General features: G+C 39.3%; 2 protein-coding genes across 5 annotated transcripts; one reads left to right on the top strand and one right to left on the bottom strand.

Moving 5' to 3' along the window:
* The first annotated feature begins 857 nt into the window (after window positions 1–857).
* ANKRD37 (ankyrin repeat domain 37) lies at window positions 858–5,176 on the top strand. 2 transcript variants are annotated; one of them, XM_053402499.1, is made up of 5 exons: window positions 859–1,490; window positions 1,721–1,873; window positions 2,349–2,440; window positions 3,131–3,357; window positions 4,599–5,176. In XM_053402499.1, the coding sequence occupies exons 1-5, from the start codon at window positions 1,464–1,466 to the stop codon at window positions 4,601–4,603; spliced, it is 504 nt and encodes a 167-aa protein (XP_053258474.1). In that variant the 5' UTR covers window positions 859–1,463; the 3' UTR covers window positions 4,604–5,176. The 2 variants fall into 2 exon arrangements, with proteins under 2 accessions (XP_053258473.1, XP_053258474.1); XM_053402498.1 differs by lacking the exon at window positions 4,599–5,176 and having other exon boundaries at window positions 858–1,490; window positions 3,131–3,582.
* Window positions 5,148–18,252, bottom strand: UFSP2 (UFM1 specific peptidase 2). 3 transcript variants are annotated; one of them, XM_053402487.1, is made up of 12 exons: window positions 18,033–18,252; window positions 16,270–16,348; window positions 14,581–14,764; window positions 14,420–14,486; window positions 13,743–13,900; window positions 12,526–12,718; window positions 11,362–11,508; window positions 10,629–10,793; window positions 9,501–9,625; window positions 8,143–8,219; window positions 5,948–6,072; window positions 5,148–5,439 (listed from the first exon to the last, which is right to left on the bottom strand). In XM_053402487.1, the coding sequence occupies exons 1-12, from the start codon at window positions 18,066–18,068 to the stop codon at window positions 5,353–5,355; spliced, it is 1,443 nt and encodes a 480-aa protein (XP_053258462.1). In that variant the 5' UTR covers window positions 18,069–18,252; the 3' UTR covers window positions 5,148–5,352. The 3 variants fall into 3 exon arrangements, with proteins under 3 accessions (XP_053258462.1, XP_053258463.1, XP_053258464.1); XM_053402488.1 differs by lacking the exon at window positions 18,033–18,252 and adding an exon at window positions 17,869–17,892; XM_053402489.1 differs by lacking the exon at window positions 18,033–18,252 and adding an exon at window positions 17,522–17,861.
* Between the last annotated feature and the right edge of the window lie 78 nt (window positions 18,253–18,330).

Here is an 18,330-nt window from a genome sequence, read left to right as displayed (position 1 = left end):
CCATTAACCAGTTTGCAGCCTTAGGCAAGCCACTATTTCTTTGTTTCCTATACGTACTATGAAAATAACAGCACTCAACTATGTCACCAGGCTGTTGTAAGGATTACTAGAGATAACATATATGAAGCAATTAGTTTTTAATCATTATTTTCCTGAAACATGGACAAATATCAATCCAAATTATTTTCTTGCTCATTACTTCCACCTAGATCCTCTCAAATATTTAAGACACTAGTGCTGAAGTAGTGAACCACTTTTACGCTTTAGTATCTGCTCCATATGGAATTATTTGGTTCAAGTGTTTTCATGACCAATCACATTGTAAGACTTATTGCTTCACATCTTATAGAAACAGGCTGCAGTTTAAAGGCATTTAAATATAGAGCCTGTGGCTGATCATAGAACTTAAGATTCCCATTAGGCTGCCCAGCATAGCTTTATCCTTGGCTAACTGGTTCTAGCAGGAATAACTCCCAGCTCTCAAACCATTGAACTGATTACCATGAGGTCCTGAGCCCAATTCAGTATTAGTCTTTGACCTTTGAGGCTGCAATCCTAAACATACTTGCTAATAAATGCTAAGCCCCACTGGACGCTCTTTAAAGAAACATGTCTATAACATTGAGCTATGAAGGCTGAAATCATCTGGGTCGAGGATATCTGAAGAAGCACTCCCCCATAGGCTTTCTCATACCTTAAATAAGAGAGGAGCTGCTATGGATACCTCTTCATTCCGAGCTTTTGTGAGCAGTGACACCCAGCCAGCCAGCCTTCTTTGTGATAGCATCCACTCTTTTGAAGCACCTCACTAAGAGAGGCTCAGCTGGCTACCTCCTTCCCTATATCCAGGTAAGCGATTATGGTGTTGCTTATTATTTTTTCTAGTGCCTTTATGGGTAGTTGACTGTTTTAATGCTTTGCAGCATTATCTTTTCTGGTTTCTGGCCTTATTTCTTTGCTTAAGTATCTCGAATGCATTTTGTCCAAGACCCACTTCAGAAGGAAATGTCAATACTTATTACAGAGGGATTGTTTTGCTTCCTGCCTTCTTCTCTGGAGGATGCTGCAAGGGGAGGGGGGCAGACTGCGGGTGGCTGAGTGTGTGGGTGTGTGATACGTGTCCAGCTGTACTGTGCTCCATGGCTGCCCCACCTGCCATAAGTCTTTCCTGCTCCCTCCCATCTCATAAGCATAGCAAACACAGGATGCATGCGGAAAGCAACAGCAGGAGCCAATCAGGACACAGCAAGGCGGGTCGAGTTGCATGTGCTCTTGTTTGTGTACGTGCAAAAGACAGTTCCCGGCAGAGAGGGCGGGATTGCAGCCAGAGTATCTCTCTGTTCTTTAGCTGGCACTGCCAGTCTTGGGTTAGATTCACTGGATAGAGTAAAGCTGTGCTGGAAGTCAACCAATCCAACCACAACTTTTGCCGCAAGTATACTGGAGGAAGGCAAGAAGAAATAATGTTACTGTTGGATTGCAACACAGAGGTAATGCTTGGAAAGCCTTTATTTTTAATGTGTTTTTAGATTTCTAGATGTTAACATTGCCGGTTAAACTCACAGACATTTAAGATCAATGAGAAGTCACACTTCTACAATGCAGCAAATGCTTCATCATTTTCATCATAATTTATTGGGAACCTTGGTTTTTGTTACTGAGGGGGTGGTAAATCACACCAAGGAACAATAAATGTTTCAAACATTTATCTGACTTGTAGGCTGATGGGCAGAGCCACCTTCTGGAAGCTGGGACTGAAGTGAATTTAGCTGCTGATGGATTTTGTCAGTCCCCAGCTCATCTGGCTGCTTGTGCAGGACAGGCTTTCTTCCTACTTTGGCAACAGCAGACAGGAGCCAATCTGAACCAACAGGTATAAGTTATGTTTTCTATTTTTCAGGAAGGCAGTCCGGCTCCAACAGACCTCATCCTCTTAAACAATAGCTGTCCATTCTAGTGTAACACTTAACACTACGAACAAGGTTGATGCAAAGCTAGATATGCTAGAATAATTTTGATAGTACTTCGGTTTAGCATATACTAGGTGCCATTGTATAGCAAAATGTTAAAAAATCACTATTTGCGGAGAGAGTAAGTTTGGTTATAATGCACATATTTTCCCAGTGGGGCCCAATCCAGAGAACTGTGGGCTGTACGGATAATTCTGTTGCAGGAGTTGATCTTGGTTTGTTAATTGTGCCCTTAAAGATAAGGATTTTTGGATTGGAGATTGTGGCAATTTTAAGTAGTACAGCACTACGCTAGAAATCCCCACCACTTTTATAGTAACTGATTACAACCATTATGTACGGCTGTGCTTACAAAAGGAAACCTCTCTATTTATTCAGGACTGGATTGGGGAAGCTCCAATTCACAAGGCAGCTAAAGTTGGGAGTTTGGAGTGTCTCACTTTGCTAGTTGCCAGTCATGCTGACATTGAGTAAGTGTACAAATTCAATTACTAATCACATAATGTATCCAAACAAAGCTATGGTGTTTATATTGAGGAAATGTGAACGGAGATTTGAATATGAATCCTAAAGTTAGCAACAACAACAACAATAGTTATTACTGATGTCTTTAGTTTTGTGAAGCAATGCAAGGAGAGGGGAATTATTACAGTAGAGTTATTTTGATTAATTAAAACATGCTGTACAAGTTCGAATTGCATTTTAATTTACGAATAATCACTTGCGCACAACTTTTACAATGGCCTTTGAGGTAAGTTTGGTAAAGGATGGAAATTTAGGTCCTGATACACTTTAGATATACTTAAGTCTTACTGAAATCAAGGGGGTTTAAAATTAGCTATGCCTAAATTGTCATGTTGATTTCAACATAACAATCATGACCTTTAGTTAGATCAGAGCCATGTAGCTCTATCTTACACATTTAGCCAGAAGTAGGTCCTATTGGATTCAATGTAATTTATCCCCCCAAAACAATGCACAGGATTCCCAACTAAACTCATTGAGACCCACTTTTGGGTATTTACAGAATTGCACTGTTAAAAGTGTTTTAAAAATTCATAATAGTTCACTTAACACTTGTTATTTCGCTTTACTTTATCAATAATAATAATAATCATTCAGTCAAATGTATTGATTTTGTTTTAATTCTCTTTTCTTAGCTTGCGCAATAAGAATGGTGAAACAGCAGAAGACCTTGCATGGACTTTTGGATTTTTGGACTGTGCACAGTTCCTCAGGAAAATGAAACACATTCAAAACAGGAAAGCAATAACACAGCTTAGTTACTCTCTGTATGATGACAGCTTGCTTAAAGACACAGAGGCAAGACAGAAACGAGCATATGAAAGCAAGAGATCCGTAAGCAAGAAGAGGAGGAGATCAAATGGTATGGTATTTAGCTTTCACTAGACAACAGATACAAGGCAGCTTCTTCAAAGCACAATGCTTTATCTGACACAACTTCTATCTGATAAAAGATGTATCAAAGAGGCACAGTGAAAATGGACATATTCATTTGTATAGTAGGCTAGCTTACACACCCACACCCCTCTAACCTGGCAAGCAAGAAACCAGGGTTCAAGGGCATGTTCCAGCCATGCAAAAACACTCAAGTGGGGTGGGGTGGGGTAGAGATGAAGCACAGCTGGTGTGATGTGTGGCCTGGAGAGAGCCCCAGGACCAGATAAGGAAGGCCTGGAAAGCCACATTTGACCCCTGAGCCCAAGGTTTCTCACCCCTGCCCTAGGACACTTCAATCACAGTAGTGCAAGTACAAAATATATTTCAGATACTGTTAGTTATGCAACCTAATCCTGAACAGGCTTATTCAGAAGCAAGCCCACTCGATTTTAGTGGAAATTCCTGGTAAGAGTGTTTAGTATTACTGTCCCAGTCTAGGAACCCTATCCGTCCTCCTTAAACAGCACCCATTTAAGATTACCTCCTCCAATGTGAGGAATACAGATTGCACACTTATATAACATTACATACCGAGTGTCATTTCCTCACGACACAGCAATATGCACTTAGAATTAAGGAGAAGGGCTCCTTCCAGAACAGGTAACAGGTATTTCACATATCTGCCTAAGCCTTCTCAACTCTTTTAAAAAGCCAACTGCTACCGCAGCCTCTCTTGACATTTTGAGAACACAGCCCCAAACAATATTTTAAAATGTTTACAGTTCATAGCCATATTATTGCGCTCTTATGCTGGTACTGCATACTTGGTCATCGCCACTCATTTTAATTGGATGATTTGTTCTGTGTGTTCAAGTGTTGCTTTTTTGTTTTGTTTTGTTAATGTTCTAAAGGGATTTTTTTTATTTAAAAATTCTCTATGGTCATTATGTTGACTGCTTATATAAGTTGGAAAACTGACACAAAATGTTCTAAACAAAAAAGAAAGCTGTAACAACCCTGCCCTAGTGAATCTGTATTGCAAGGGATGGAGGAAGAGCATCTAAGCTGCCAAAGAGAATGGGAATAAGCAACTACCTCCCACAAAACTGATTTCTAAGACTGAGATATGCCAAGCTGAAACCGAGTGTTATGTATAGGTTAGCAAATGCTTAATTCAGATGCATGATTTATATATGAAATACAAATCTTCTCTTTGCATTTAAACAGAATAAAGATGAAGTATTTGATGTCACGTGAAAGCCAATTACTGCAAGAAGACGTGTGAACACTAAGAACTTTACAAAGAAATAAGTCTGCATCTCAAAACCAAATATTTTGAACAGTGCCTTCTAAGAAGGAGAATGGGTTGCTTCTTGAAGAAGATTTTAAAAAAAGATTAATTCCTGTGTTAACACAATAAAATATATATATATGTATAAATTGTGCCCTCTCTTTCTGCCATCTATGCCCCAAGTAACTATGTGACATCTAGCACTGATTTTGTGATTGGTATTTTGTTCCTTCCACAACAAATGCTCCACATATATACACACAAACACACTCAAGGAGTGCAGAGGAACAAAGATGGTATATTAAAAATTAGCATTGTTATGAGGTCCCAAGATCCACTTTACAATTACCTTTAACCAGTGTTCAAACAGAGGATTAAAATGTACATGATTTTGTTGAGCAGTGTATACTATGAACAGATATGTATAGGATTGCACTGTTAGGATCAGATTATAAATGCAGAAAAGCCAGCTATTAGGAAATAACAATGTTTAATAATCAGGTTTTATTTGAAACCCCCCCCCCATTATTTGGACTCTAATATATTGGATTAGCATATTTATTTTAACAGGTGGTGAGCAACATAATACTATGTTAAGGTAAAATAAATAATCACTGCTTAAGTGTGTTTGTGTACCTATATGTATTTACAGAACTTCCGGTAGTTCACCATGATCATCTAAATAGCCATTTAAATAGTTTTTGGTCGTTGAGGAAGACACAGGTTATAATAAGCATCTTTGTTCCAGAAATCTGGACCCTTCCATCCACACCAGCCCTGTATAGAAGAAAAACAATACACTGTTAAGTCTGTTGCTTCTAATAAAATACCTGGCATTTTAGTAAAATTGATATGAATGTCAGAAGTTTAGTTCTAATAATTCATACACACCAAGGATAACAAAACACCTCTTGGTTTATTCAGCTCTGTTGGGAATGTGCAGCAGGAAACCTTGGCTTGCGATTCTTCTTCTCTCCCAATCATGGCCAGACTGGAAACTTTTGCACCTACTTTTGATTAACTATTGTTTAAAATTATGTCTGAAGCCTAAATTGTAATTAATCTTAAGCATGGCTTATTGCAACAAACCAGCTTCATAAACAATGGTTTGAAGATAGCTTGTTTCCAAACAAGATACAGTTACATCACCATTTGTCAGGTAAAGATGAAGCAAAAAGTCATGGTTAATGATAGAGAAGTGAATCGCAGACTTTTTAAAACATGTCACAAAATGTTCCCTTTCAGTATTAACATATGCAGTTGGAATGTGATGGCAGAGTCTCACCTTTTCTAATATAATATGCAGATCCTCTGCTCCGGTATAATGTGGGTCCAGGATCAGAAATCTTATGTGCCCTGTGATCTCATTCCATGCTACTCCTAATATTGTGTGAGCCAAGACTCCACCACCTGAACAGAGAAGAGGAGAGAAAGAAGATGGAGAGGTAAGACAGTACATTCAAAGACAAAATTATCATTTGCTAATCATACTTTTAAATGATCCTCTGAAGTCAAGAAGGAAATTTTCATTTCTGAACATCTAAAAGTCCATTCTAAAAGCCTTTTGTGGAAGTGCATGGTAGAAGAAAACTGGACAAAGGCTGAAAGAAGCCAAAATGGAACTGTGCAGGAAATAAGCTATTATAGATAAACATGCACAGGACTGAAAATAAAATGAGTTAACTGAGAAGGAATTCCAACTGTGTTCAATGGGGCTTACTCCTAAGTATATTTAGAATTGCACTGTTTTGTTTTCAGCAATATAACCACTCAAAACAACTGAAAAGAAAACATCATGTATGATGATCCTTTTAAAAAAAAGTCTTTTCTAGAGGTTAGGAGGTCTAATATATATATATATATATATATATATATATATATATATATATATATATATATGCCCAAACAGTATGAAACATCTGCATAAAACAGAGGTGTGTTTTTTTTAGTGTCAACAGCAAGTTGAGAACAATGTGCTGAAGAGATGAGAAAAGGAACAAGTGAACACTGCATTTTCTGTCTCTGGAGGCTGACACAAGAGCACATCAAGTGGGCAAGCATAGGCTAAAGCATAAAATTGTAAAAGCAGGTCCTTTATTTTATTGGATGTTGATGTACACTATCCAGCTCATAAGTTGTGTTATCCCATTAGTGGGAATGGAAGTTGTGTTGTTCCACCATGTGAAGAGCACCACTCTTGTGATGTTCAAATTGGAGCTGAGATAACTGAATCACTTTGCTCCCACTCTCTCTTCTACAAACTTGGACCTTGGAAACTGAATAGAATGTCTAAAATTACAGGAGACACCTTTGGCAGCTGATGTGGAAATCCTTTGAAAACATGCCTGGGTGCAGTACCTCTTTGCCACAGGTGGCATTTGTGAAAACATGGCAAGGAAGACATTCAAATTGTATGAATAATTACAAGGTCACTTGGAAAGTAAGTTTAATTAAGCCCCATCTTATTTCTTAAGGTGGGACTTAATTAGACTTACTTTCCAAAGTAAGATGGGACAGAAACAACTAGTGTATGAAGGTCACCTACAGGGGCTCTTATCTTGCTTAAGACTCCAAAAGATCTTTTTTCATTAAGGAGCCGCACATGGGATAAAAAATAAAAATAAATCACAGGCCAGATGTTTCTTTACTGCTGTTAAGCCACTTCAAAGCTATCTAAAAAGCAAGATAAACAAAAGAAAGACCATGATTCACAATCATGTGGTGACAGAGGTTTTTGTTAAAGATTCCTGACAAGCTCTGTTTTTAAACACTGCATTCCTATGTGTGTTTACTCAGAAGAATGTCCAGTTGTGTCCAGTGGGGTTTGGTCCCAGAAAAGTGTGCATAGGATAGGACTGCAGTCTAAAAGAAGTTACTCAATTTATAGCTTCCCAGATTGGAAATCATTAAGTATATTCTGCAGACTTTAAAAACAATTGGGGAAAGAATATCCTTTTTCAGTTTCTAAGTTAAGGTCATTATTTTGAATAATAGATTTCTTAGACAGTAAGGACCAGTAAAAACGTATCTCAGGAATAGCTTAGATGTTCTTTGGAAATGGAACATTGAACTAATAGACTCAACATGTCAGTAGTGGAAAAAAAGTTGTCACAGAAATAGCTTTACATTCTGAGCCCTGTGTTCCAAATTCTCACGATACAGCAATTCCCAAGACTGTATCACCTCAAATTGCAAATAGAGGATCACACGACTGAAAGGTGTCCACTTATAAAAAGGAAAATGTTGGTAGAAGCAGCTTTTCCTGGATGTGCTATTTTCTCCCGGGAAAAATAGTTGCAGAACATTTAAACATTTAACAAGCAATCCCTTATCTGTGTGCTAAAGTTGCACAGTCCCAAGATAGAGGTTAAGAAAGTAACCAGAATCTCCAAAGCCAACACACTGCTTTTAAATGGTCAGTAGCATATTTAGAATAGAAAAGTTGGGATAATGTGGATTGGGTGGTATTTAAAATCTTACCAATCATCACTGGTGTTCCCTCAATCTTGAAATGATTAGCAAGTTCTCTTCCCTGAGAAGCCAGCTCAGACCCTTGGCTAGAAGAAAAAGTTGTCATCGTTTTCAGCTAGTGCTTAAATTGGGGGTGGGGTGTTCATGAAAGCCACAAGTTCCAATCCATTATATTCCTCACAATCATGCACACAACAGCCTGCTAAAAACAGTAACGTCACAAAAGGCTGAGCCCCCTCTGCCTCCCCCCTGACCTGTGTTTTGAGCATTGCTTTCAGCAGCACCCACCTAAGGTGTGTTGCGATGGATTCCCCTGAAAACACGGTAGTCAGAACTACTGGTAATGTGTAAGTTGCAGCATTCTCAGTTGAAAAAAAACACCTCATTTTAAGTACTTCAACAGATGAATGGTATACTGGACTTTCCTATTTTCATTAGAGACATATTGGAAGGAATGATATTGGCATTGCCACCTATGACAAATAGTTACCAAGCTTTATCTTTTTTCAATATATTCTTCATGAAACTATACAGCATACAGGTCAGTGTATTAAGCTGCACTCTTCTTAACACAAATTAGGAACTTATATAGCTTGGTTTTTCTCTTTGCAATCACTTAAAACAGCACATAGACTACACATTAAAGGGAAATCTCCAAGGTGCTCTACATCTGTTATAAAAACATCATTGCTGGTAAAATCTAAAGCAAACTGTATGCTGCTTCTAACAGTGACAGAAAATAACATTAGGATATTTTTTTTACCTAGAAACTGAAATCAATTTTACAAAGGTTATAGTATTATATCAGTGGTAAAAATGTTGTGTTTGCTCTAGAATGAAATTACTATTGAATAAAATGTCCTGTCTTTAATTCCATTTTAGAGTTGACCACCATAAACAAAATAATCCAGAATCAATATATTTTTACAGTCTCTTGATAATGAACATAATGGTCACTAAATGACAAGATATCCAATCGCTATCCACTCAGGTGCTGACTGCTTCTTTTTATTAACATGGAATCTGGTGCCTTATCTGTCATTTAATGGTGTATTCTATGATTTGTGCTTTGGTATTGTGGCTCATCTTCTGAGGCACTTGTTTCTTCACCTGATTCTTGAGCCATCTTGGTTTTGTTAGAAATCAGGAACAGAGGAAGCTACCATACACTGAGTCAGACCATTGATCCATCTAGTTCAGTATTGTTTACACTTCTTGGTAGCAGCTCTTCAGTGTTCCAAGAAGCAGTTAATTCCCAGCTTTACCTAGAGATGCTGGGGATTAAAGCTGGAACATTTTGCATGCAAATCATGTGTTCTGCCACTGAGATGCAGCCCTTCCTCAGTTTTCCCTGTGAGCATTCTTACCTGACGAAGAGTATTTTTGAAGTTATCCCTAGGAGTTGGTTCAGTACAAGCTGCACTTCGATAGAACCAATCCACTGACGTGATCCAACAAATCCTGGTTGCTTGTCTCCAACATCAACTAGAGCCTTTGGAACCACCACAAATGAAAATACAGAAGTAACAAGTCATTTGTACCAAAACTGTAATAATAATAATAATAATAATAATAATAATAATAATATTTACTGTATACTACTATTTTAAATGGGACACGGGTGGCGCTGTGGGTTAAACCACAGAGCCTAGGACTTGCTGATCAGAAGGTCGGCGGTTCAAATCCCCGCGACGGGGTGAGCTCCCATTGCTCGGTCCCTGCTCCTGCCAACCTAGCAGTTCGAAAGCACGTCAAAGTGCAAGTAGATAAATAGGTACTGCTCCGGCAGGAAGGTAAATGGCGTTTCTGTGTGCTGCTCTGGTTAGCCAGAAGTGGCTTAGTCATGCTGGCCACATGACCCGGAAGCTGTACGCCGGCTCCCTCGGCCAGAAAAGCGAGATGAGCGCCGCAACCCCTGTCGGTCACGACTGGACCTAATGGTCAGGGGTCCCTTTACCTTTACTATTTTAAATATGGTTTATTAGAAACGGGGTAAAGAGGGGGATGTATTTATCTTTACAAAATTGAATATTTACTCATCACACTTGATACGCAATTTTATTAATGTTAGGTGTGCTGTGGAAAAAGCATATTAGGCTAAAATTGACTTAAGATGTTACATCTGACAACAAAAATGTCCCTGCCACAATAAAGTTTACTTTTAGCCAGTATATGATAAATATCAAAATAGAAAATGTATAGAACTGTAATTTTAGGTTAGACTAGAGTCCTTCTGCCCAACATGTTGTATGCAGGAGCCTTTTATCATGTGTGTCTATTTCCGATCTAAAGTGGAATGCAGACACAGGTTTGCCAGCTCAGTGCTGCAGTGATGGGGCACAAACATAAAGTGGAGCACCCAATCATTCAAAATGCAAGCTTCAGAAATGTCAAACCGCATATAGTCTGGTAAGTGTAGGTGGGCTATCCCAAACATACAATTCCACTGGGAGCTGTTGTTTTTCAAGAAACCCAAACCTGGAAGTCTTCAGTACCTGTTGGATTTCCATGTGTGTTGGTATTGATCGGTCCGTGTATCCCTGATGCCTGAACCATGAGCATATAGTCTGTAGAGACCGATAGGCACAGCCCCAGCCATTATCATCAATACGATCCTGCATGTAATGATGGTAACTATATGTGCCATATACCACATACACCTGGGTTGGAAAGAAAAAGCACATTGTAGTTGTGCATGTCAGGTTCAGAATATTATTATGATAGTAATTTTGTATTTCAAATTGGTATTTTTATTGCTGCTGTTCCTAATTTTATTAAAAGTATTTTTATTAAAGATTTATTAAACAACAATACGCTACTAAAGGGAAAAAAGGATGGAGCCCCAACAGGAAAGCAAGCAGAATCAGGTAGTAATTCTTCATAATTGTGGCATAAAATGTTTAATGACCATGTGGAACAGCCATTGAGAAAGAAGTCCGGGGAGAGCTGTCTAAGAGCAGCTAGTCCCATCGTGTGTTCTGTGCTGTCTCCCCTCTCCTTTCAATACTGCCAGTATATTTCCCAGTAGAAGACAGTGAATTTGTTTGCAACTTAGGGGACTGGAACTAGGATACCGCTAAGTATGCATGCACTAGGAAGAACCATCGATGTCAAAATGTTAACTGAAATTCCCAAGAAGAGCCTCCCAGTTCTCTTGCAATGCAGTCAGCATATGTACCTGTTTCCTTATTGGGCCATTAGATGAGAGCAAGTACAAATGAAACTCACCATCCCAGACTCTATACCAGGTGGGTTGAGATGTACATGTGGGTTCCTGAGATATCCATCTTTGAATGGTTCATCTGGAAAATGATAGGCATTAGCCCTTCGGAAATAAGGTCTGTCAAACGGCAGATTAAACCGTCTATGTAATTCCTAAAAGCAAGGTAAAAAATGAGAGAGAGTGTATCCATAGGAAACAGAAAAGCCTTTGCAGATTTCAAGCCATTAAGTTCTACCCAGATTCTCTGAAGGAAGAACCAGATGGTGTGAAAGATGTGCGGACGACACGGAAGCCAGTAATCTAGCATTTCTTCTTTCTCTTTGCCTGGATAATATGTAGAGGGGAAAAACATGTGGCAGCATGACGCTCCAACTTTCTCTCCCCACAAAAGCAACCCGTGAAATAGCGCAGGAAAAGGGAAAGCTCTGAATTTGATGACATCACATTACATCCTTCATTTCTGTGCATGTTACCAGAGGAGGGAGCAATGTTGCACTACAGCTTTTGGCAATAGCCACACACATATATCACAATGTCTGGCTTTGTTTGTACTGAGTGCCCAGCACACACTATAAGGAATCCCTGTGCAAACACAGAGCAATTTGTATATAGAGAAGACACACCCACTCTCCTCAGGCCACACCCCCACCAGATGTGCTCCATACATTCCTTGAAGACTTTTGCCTGGCTGGAAGGTCTCCTGCATAATTCCTCTAGCTTAACTGGATGGAGGTTGGAGAAGCAAAAGTGAATGAAGAAAACTGATTTCTGCATGGCTGTGAGGTAGCCTATTTTACAAAGGTAAGCACCTGAGTTATATCCACTTGATCCACTCACTTTGGACACACCCAGCATCAGCATGCAGTCCAAGGAAGGTTTCCTATGGAGGGATGTGACCTTCAAGCTGAAAACAGTCCCCCACTCTTGTGCTATTTTAAAAATATCATAGTGGGAAAAACAGTATACATCATAATCTGTATGGCAGTAGACATAGGCCACTTGATAGTAATGAACTTCAGTACATAGAACCTAACATAACTTTTTAAAGGCCAGTTTAGTTTAATAAAGGGAACTATACATTACTTTTATTAATAACTATATAATGTAAAACTATTAACTATGCCGTGTTTTAGTCATCACCATCCAAACAATCTTTCAACATAAGGTACCTGTCTGTAAGTCTCCAATTGCTGATCAGAAACGCCTGTAGGATATGAGACTGTTACAAGGTGTTTTTTTCCTGGTAGCATGAAATGAAATTGTTCAGGTACCACAACAGTTGTTCCTCTCATATATTTCAAAATGCACTTTTCCATATCAGTTAGCTGTGTATGAATCGCATTCACCAGGAGACTTCGTACACTGCAAGATATTGATGGAACTATTTAAGAACACCAGAAAATCAGAATTACTTTCTTACTCTCAAACTATGTGTATTTTTCAAGAGATGGAGAAAAAGTCCCATAATAAGCTGCTTTGCTTCACTTTATACAGTTGTATCTATACTGGGGTTAATGACAATTGACCAGTGAGTGTGCATATGCGAAAGAAGGCATGGAGCATGTGCTCAAGATGACAGAATTGATAGGGGATTTTGCACATTGGTCAATGTTTTAGATTACAGAGTCTAATAAAAAACTTAGGATACATCTAAACAGCTTTTTGTAGCCTTTTTAGATTTATCAGCAGCTTTTGATATGGCAGACAGAGATCGTATCAGGAATCAACTGAAAGAAACCAATACAGATTGAGGAGTACTTGTTTAAATTCAATAACAACATATTGGCACATATATAAGAGTAAAATGAGCCTGCCTATTGGCACCTAGTCAATTTAATATTTATATAAATGGCAGTCTATATATTGAAAACAGAGGATGCATGCTCCACTGCAATACATGGTAGGATTACATTGTACTACATACTATCTCTTCCTTGCTTAGGCTTGAAGAAACTTTTTAAAGGGTTTATAACATTTTGTATGCATAAATATAAACTAGCACTACCCAAAGTTTACCAACACTGTGCCTTTTTCTTCTGGCATCATGATGTAGCTGAAATACTACTTCTCTCAAGCCCAATGAAGATAACTATAAGATTTTAATTTATTTCCAAGAGCATAACCTCTAGTTATAACATTGGGTTATATTATGCACACATTGGGTTATATTATGTTCAGTCTTTCTGAACAATCTGCTTCTTGGGCATCTACTTTTCTGAGTAACAAGATAACAATTCAGCACACTTCTTTTTGCCCTAATTATTACAACTGTAGATTTAAGGATGTTATAGAATTCAGCAGAGATATATCCACCTTCGCATGATAAATATGCAAAGATCATACAATAGAAAAACTCAAGCACATCCTTTATACATAATCTACTTACTTCCGCCACACTTCTTCTGGAGACACGGAGACAACAGCATCAACTGGCAAGGTCATGCTTATGTAGTGATGCCCCCTGCTCTCCTTTTCAATAATTGGAGAAAGAGGATCTAACGAAGTTGTCATTTCCAGCATAAGATCTATATTTACTATAGGCTGCTGTAAATAATAAAAAATTAAATGTGCAAGCTGTGCAGTTTACTGCCCTTGTTTTCCTTAACAAAGCACAAAATATTTTTTTGTGGAGGGAAATCTCATTCTTAAAATTGACCACGTTAAAAGGGATAAACACCCTTCTCCTCCAAGCATCGCAGTTCCAATCCAAATTAGGTGCCCAGTAACTGCATTTAAAAGAAATTAATAGACAAATATATCTAATATCTCCTCTAATTTGGCCCACAGACTTGCTAGGAGGTGGGGTAGGAGGTTGAGTTGACTGATCAATCCACTAGTGCAGTATTATATCAAAACAGCAGGACTGCTATGCCTATGTTGAAGGCAGATCTGCTGGGAACATATTAGGATCTGCAAGTCAACAATTGCAGATGTGATTTTAAAATTTTATCTGAATGTGTAAACTTCTGCATTTATACCAAATGCATGATTTGGCTATAAAAATGTCATAATGGTTTCATTCACTCAGTTCTACAAAGCCATAGCAAGGAAAGGTAAACATACCAGTTCTTGTAACTTTTTATCTTTCTTTTTTGAAAACCTGCGTTTGTTATCATCTTCCTGCTCAAATCTGAAAAACAGTAATAAAATCAACTTATACTGAGAAATGCATATACTACCAGAACCCTCAAAAATCATTCTTATTTTTGTTGAGCTATACTCACTGAATAAATCGTAGTATCTCCTTACATGCAGAATCATCTGTAAGCTCTGTTGCAACTGAATTTTTCCCACTATTTGGCCACAGATACACCGAGCTGTGACAGATTCTGAATACCAGCACATCTGAAGCCAGTTTGGCTGAAAGATCACTGAAAACATACTTCAGTCCCTCTTTTGTTGACAAATCTAAAACACACAGAGAAAACAAAGAAGATGAAAGGAATTGGGGAGATAGTTGTACACTTTAAATATTGTGAAGGATGATGGAACAAAAAGAAATAGTAATTCTTCACTCTCGCACTGTGAATGACAAGAAGCTGTGATTTTTCAATGAAAGTAAAGGTTTAAAATTAAAGACACACAGGAGCAAACAGGAGCAAAAAAACAATGGTGTAAGCTGCTTGGGGAACTTTGGATACCTGCCCCTTTTTGCATACATGTGACCTAATACATCATTAATACATCTGATGTCATGCCAGAGAATGTTGCACTTATTCTACAATTCTCCTACAGGACAATTCCATCCCCAGTCATGTAGCAGCAAAGCATAGAGCAGAGGTATCATTGTCATTTCTGCAGCCTAGTCACTCATGTTGGCCACTCATATATATATATATATATATATATATATATATATATATATATATACACACACACACACACACACACACACACACACACACACACACCGAAGACTTATAAGAAGTTTTTTTTAATGTAGATTTTTTACACAAGCAGTACAAATTGAAATATAGGCTTATGAGCAACTAACAACAATCCATATGCTTCCTAAAAGTGACTCAGGAACCACTTGCTATTATTGAGCAATATGTTGCAAACTTTTGCTTGATGTATACAAAACAGGATAAACATTTCAATTCGGGTTTTTAAAATTAGCAGTGCACAGTAATGAAATGAGCACAGTAAACTAGTACATGAAAAGTACCCTATAGACAACCACTTTAGCTTTAGCCATCATATTCCTAAAACACATTTATTTGAAGCTTCATTATTTCCATAGAAATTCAATCTCCTCTAGTTGTCAAAACTATTTGCTAAAGTGAAAGCATAAAACTGCCTCAGACCTACTTGCCCATCTACCCCATTATTGTCTGACTGGTAATGACTCTCCAGTATCTCAGGTAGAAGTATTTTCCATCATCTGCTACCTCACCCTTTTAAATGGAAATAGCCCAGGGACTGAACATGGAACCTCTGGCCTGCAAAGCATGTGCTCTGCCTTCTTTTCTGTGGTATCATTTACTTGGGAAGGAGGATGGAATCACTCAGCTTCAACTAATTTTTCAAGCAAACCACTTAACAAATTAGAGGCACAAGTGCTTGTGCTGATTTTCTGGTTTATGTCTTACAGAAGCAACTTTGGATGCTGCCCATAAAACCAATATTGGCTCATTCACTTTCTGCTGCTTTGTATTATGTTTATATGCTGATGCAAAACCAGAGAAAGTTATAGTGCAAAACGACCCACTGCTGCTGTTGTGCTAACAAAGCATTGCAACTGTACCTGGATCCTTAAAAAATATTTTTAAAGGATCTGGATCCTTAAAAATTATTCCTACCTAGACCCACCAAAAACTTATTGCCCATGCCAATCTGGTTAAAATGAAATATTTTCCTTACATTGGTTCCAGTAATAATATTGTAACACAGTGTTTGATATGAAGACTCACCATCAGTAGTAGCAAGTTGAAATGCCAGATCAAGACCTCCTCTTATTCTAAAAAGTATGTCCATAGTCTCTAAGATGACCTATTTGGAGGGTAAGAAAAAGTTGAGTTAGTATGAAGTGCTGCTGCTTTGGTTGTAAATTTTCACAAGTTGTGATTGGAGTGTGGCCCATGCCTAACACACAATTCTACTCTCCATGCATCAAAACGGTATGTTGTTAATATGCTGAACCTCATTTATAAGATGAAACTAATATAGTACACCTCTATTTCACAATGGAACTGAAATATGATGCAGGACTGAACTCAAACTGAGATTTGAGTGCTCAGGAATGCTCAGATCCAGGCTCATGATAAGGCCATGACAGCAATCACAAAAAGCCAGTTGACATTTTGTTAATCTTAAGACTGAATAAAAAAGGTGCAACTGTGCTCAAGGAAAATTGTGCTAGGCACCATGTTTACATATTAATGTTCAAATCCTCCAGCTTCCCGTCTGCTAAGGGAAGCTCATTTAGTATCTATGTGCGGGAAGTGTGCACCAAATGCTGGCCATAGCCATAACAGGTCTCTTCTGTTGGCTCCTATTAACATGTAATCAATAACTGCTTAATTTGATCATTATTTAAGGTTGCATCTTATATGTATTACATGCCATTTCGTTTATTGCAACCCTAGTAAAATGTAAAGGACCCCTGACAGTTATGTCCAATCGCAAACGACTCTGGGGTTGTGGCGCTCATCTTGCTTTACTGGCTGAGGGAGCAGACGTTTGTCCGCAGACAGGTTTTCCGAGTCATGTGGCCAGTATGACTAAGCCGCTTCTGGCGAAACCAGAAACACCATTTACCTTGCCGCCAGAGCGGTACCTATTTATCTACTTGCCTTTTGACGTGCTTTCGAACTGCTAGGTTGGCAGGAGCTGGGACCGAGCAATGGGAGCTCACCCTGTTGCGGGGATTCGAACCACCGCCCTTCCGATCGGCAAGCCCTAGGCTCAGTGGTTTAGACCACAGCGCCACCCGCATACTAGTGCTTAGACCAATTAAAAATTTGTAAGTCAGACTCTGGAGCAGGTATTTAGTACAGGAGCATGCCTTACACAACCCACCCAGGCAAGCCTGTCCCAAGTCATCCACACATTGGATTTGTCTGCCTGTAATGTCTCACGTGCATAGGCTAATATAACCTGGTTGTCTCCAAGATTCTTTTTTATTGTCATTTTATTTTAGGGCTGGTGTTCTTTTTGTATTACGCCAACTCAGAATTGGGTGTGGACAGGCCAGATCTTTTCTTCACAATCACGTTTATATCCTACCCCACTAATCCTCTGAGGAGGAAAAAAGAAAAATGGCAGTCATGGTTCCTCATTTCAACTTCACAACGACCCTGTGAGGTAGGTTAGGTTGGAAGACGGTGCCTGGCCCAATGTGAGCTTCATGGCGCTGTAGGCATTTGAACTTTTGTCTTCCAGGTCTTGGTTCACTTATTATATTCCTCCACCTCCCTCCATATTCTTGGTGGTGGGGAAGATGGAGGGGTTAATAAACTAGGGGGAACCCAGTCTTTCCTCTCATTGGCCACGGCAACTCCAGTGCCCACCGGCTTCATGGCAGTGTTAAATTTATGCCCTCTGTTTTGTTGGCAGAGGAGCCCCATGGCAGCATCACGACCGTCCCCCAGCCCACTCTCTTCCTCTTCCTTCTCCCCTCACAGCGACCCTTTCCTCGCGCGGGGCGAGAGTGGCGGTTACCCGCGTCACTTACCACGTCCGTCAACGGCACGCTCAGGGGCGGCTGCATGGCTCCTCCCCCTCAACCTGAGGCAAGGTTAGAGCTACTCCTCTGCACACGCCCCTAACGAGCTGACACGTCACCCTCTCGCTGCCTCTCCAGGGCAAAGCAAAGACACCCCTCTGCGTTTGTTTGTTTTTTTAAAGCCATCGACGGGCTTACGTACGCCGGCATCCGGGCTCTTGAACTACATTTCCCGTCATGCCCTTCTCACCGCGCCGCCGCCGCCGCCGCCGCCGCCGCCGCGATCCTTTCGGGTTGTGCCATACGA

Source organism: Podarcis raffonei, chromosome 9, assembly GCF_027172205.1.
Source record: "Podarcis raffonei isolate rPodRaf1 chromosome 9, rPodRaf1.pri, whole genome shotgun sequence".
Lineage (NCBI taxonomy): Eukaryota > Metazoa > Chordata > Lepidosauria > Squamata > Lacertidae > Podarcis > Podarcis raffonei.
Note: the sequence above shows the minus strand (reverse complement) of the source record. Positions and strands in the feature narration are given on the sequence as shown.

Bases quoted from the DNA above. Each gene is read 5' to 3' on its own strand.
- UFSP2 (XM_053402487.1), bottom strand. From the start codon at position 18,068: ATGCAGCCGCCCCTGAGCGTGCCGTTGACGGACGTG. The intron at 10,794-11,361 runs GTGAGTTTCATT...TTTCCAACCCAG, and splicing joins CTGGTATAGAGTCTGGGATG to GTGTATGTGGTATATGGCAC. The intron at 8,220-9,500 runs GTAAGAATGCTC...TTTTTCTTCTAG, and splicing joins TCAAAAATACTCTTCGTCAG to CCAAGGGTCTGAGCTGGCTT.
- ANKRD37 (XM_053402498.1), top strand. From the start codon at position 1,464: ATGTTACTGTTGGATTGCAACACAGAG. The intron at 1,491-1,720 runs GTAATGCTTGGA...TCTGACTTGTAG, and splicing joins TGTTGGATTGCAACACAGAG to GCTGATGGGCAGAGCCACCT. The intron at 2,441-3,130 runs GTAAGTGTACAA...CTCTTTTCTTAG, and splicing joins GCCAGTCATGCTGACATTGA to CTTGCGCAATAAGAATGGTG.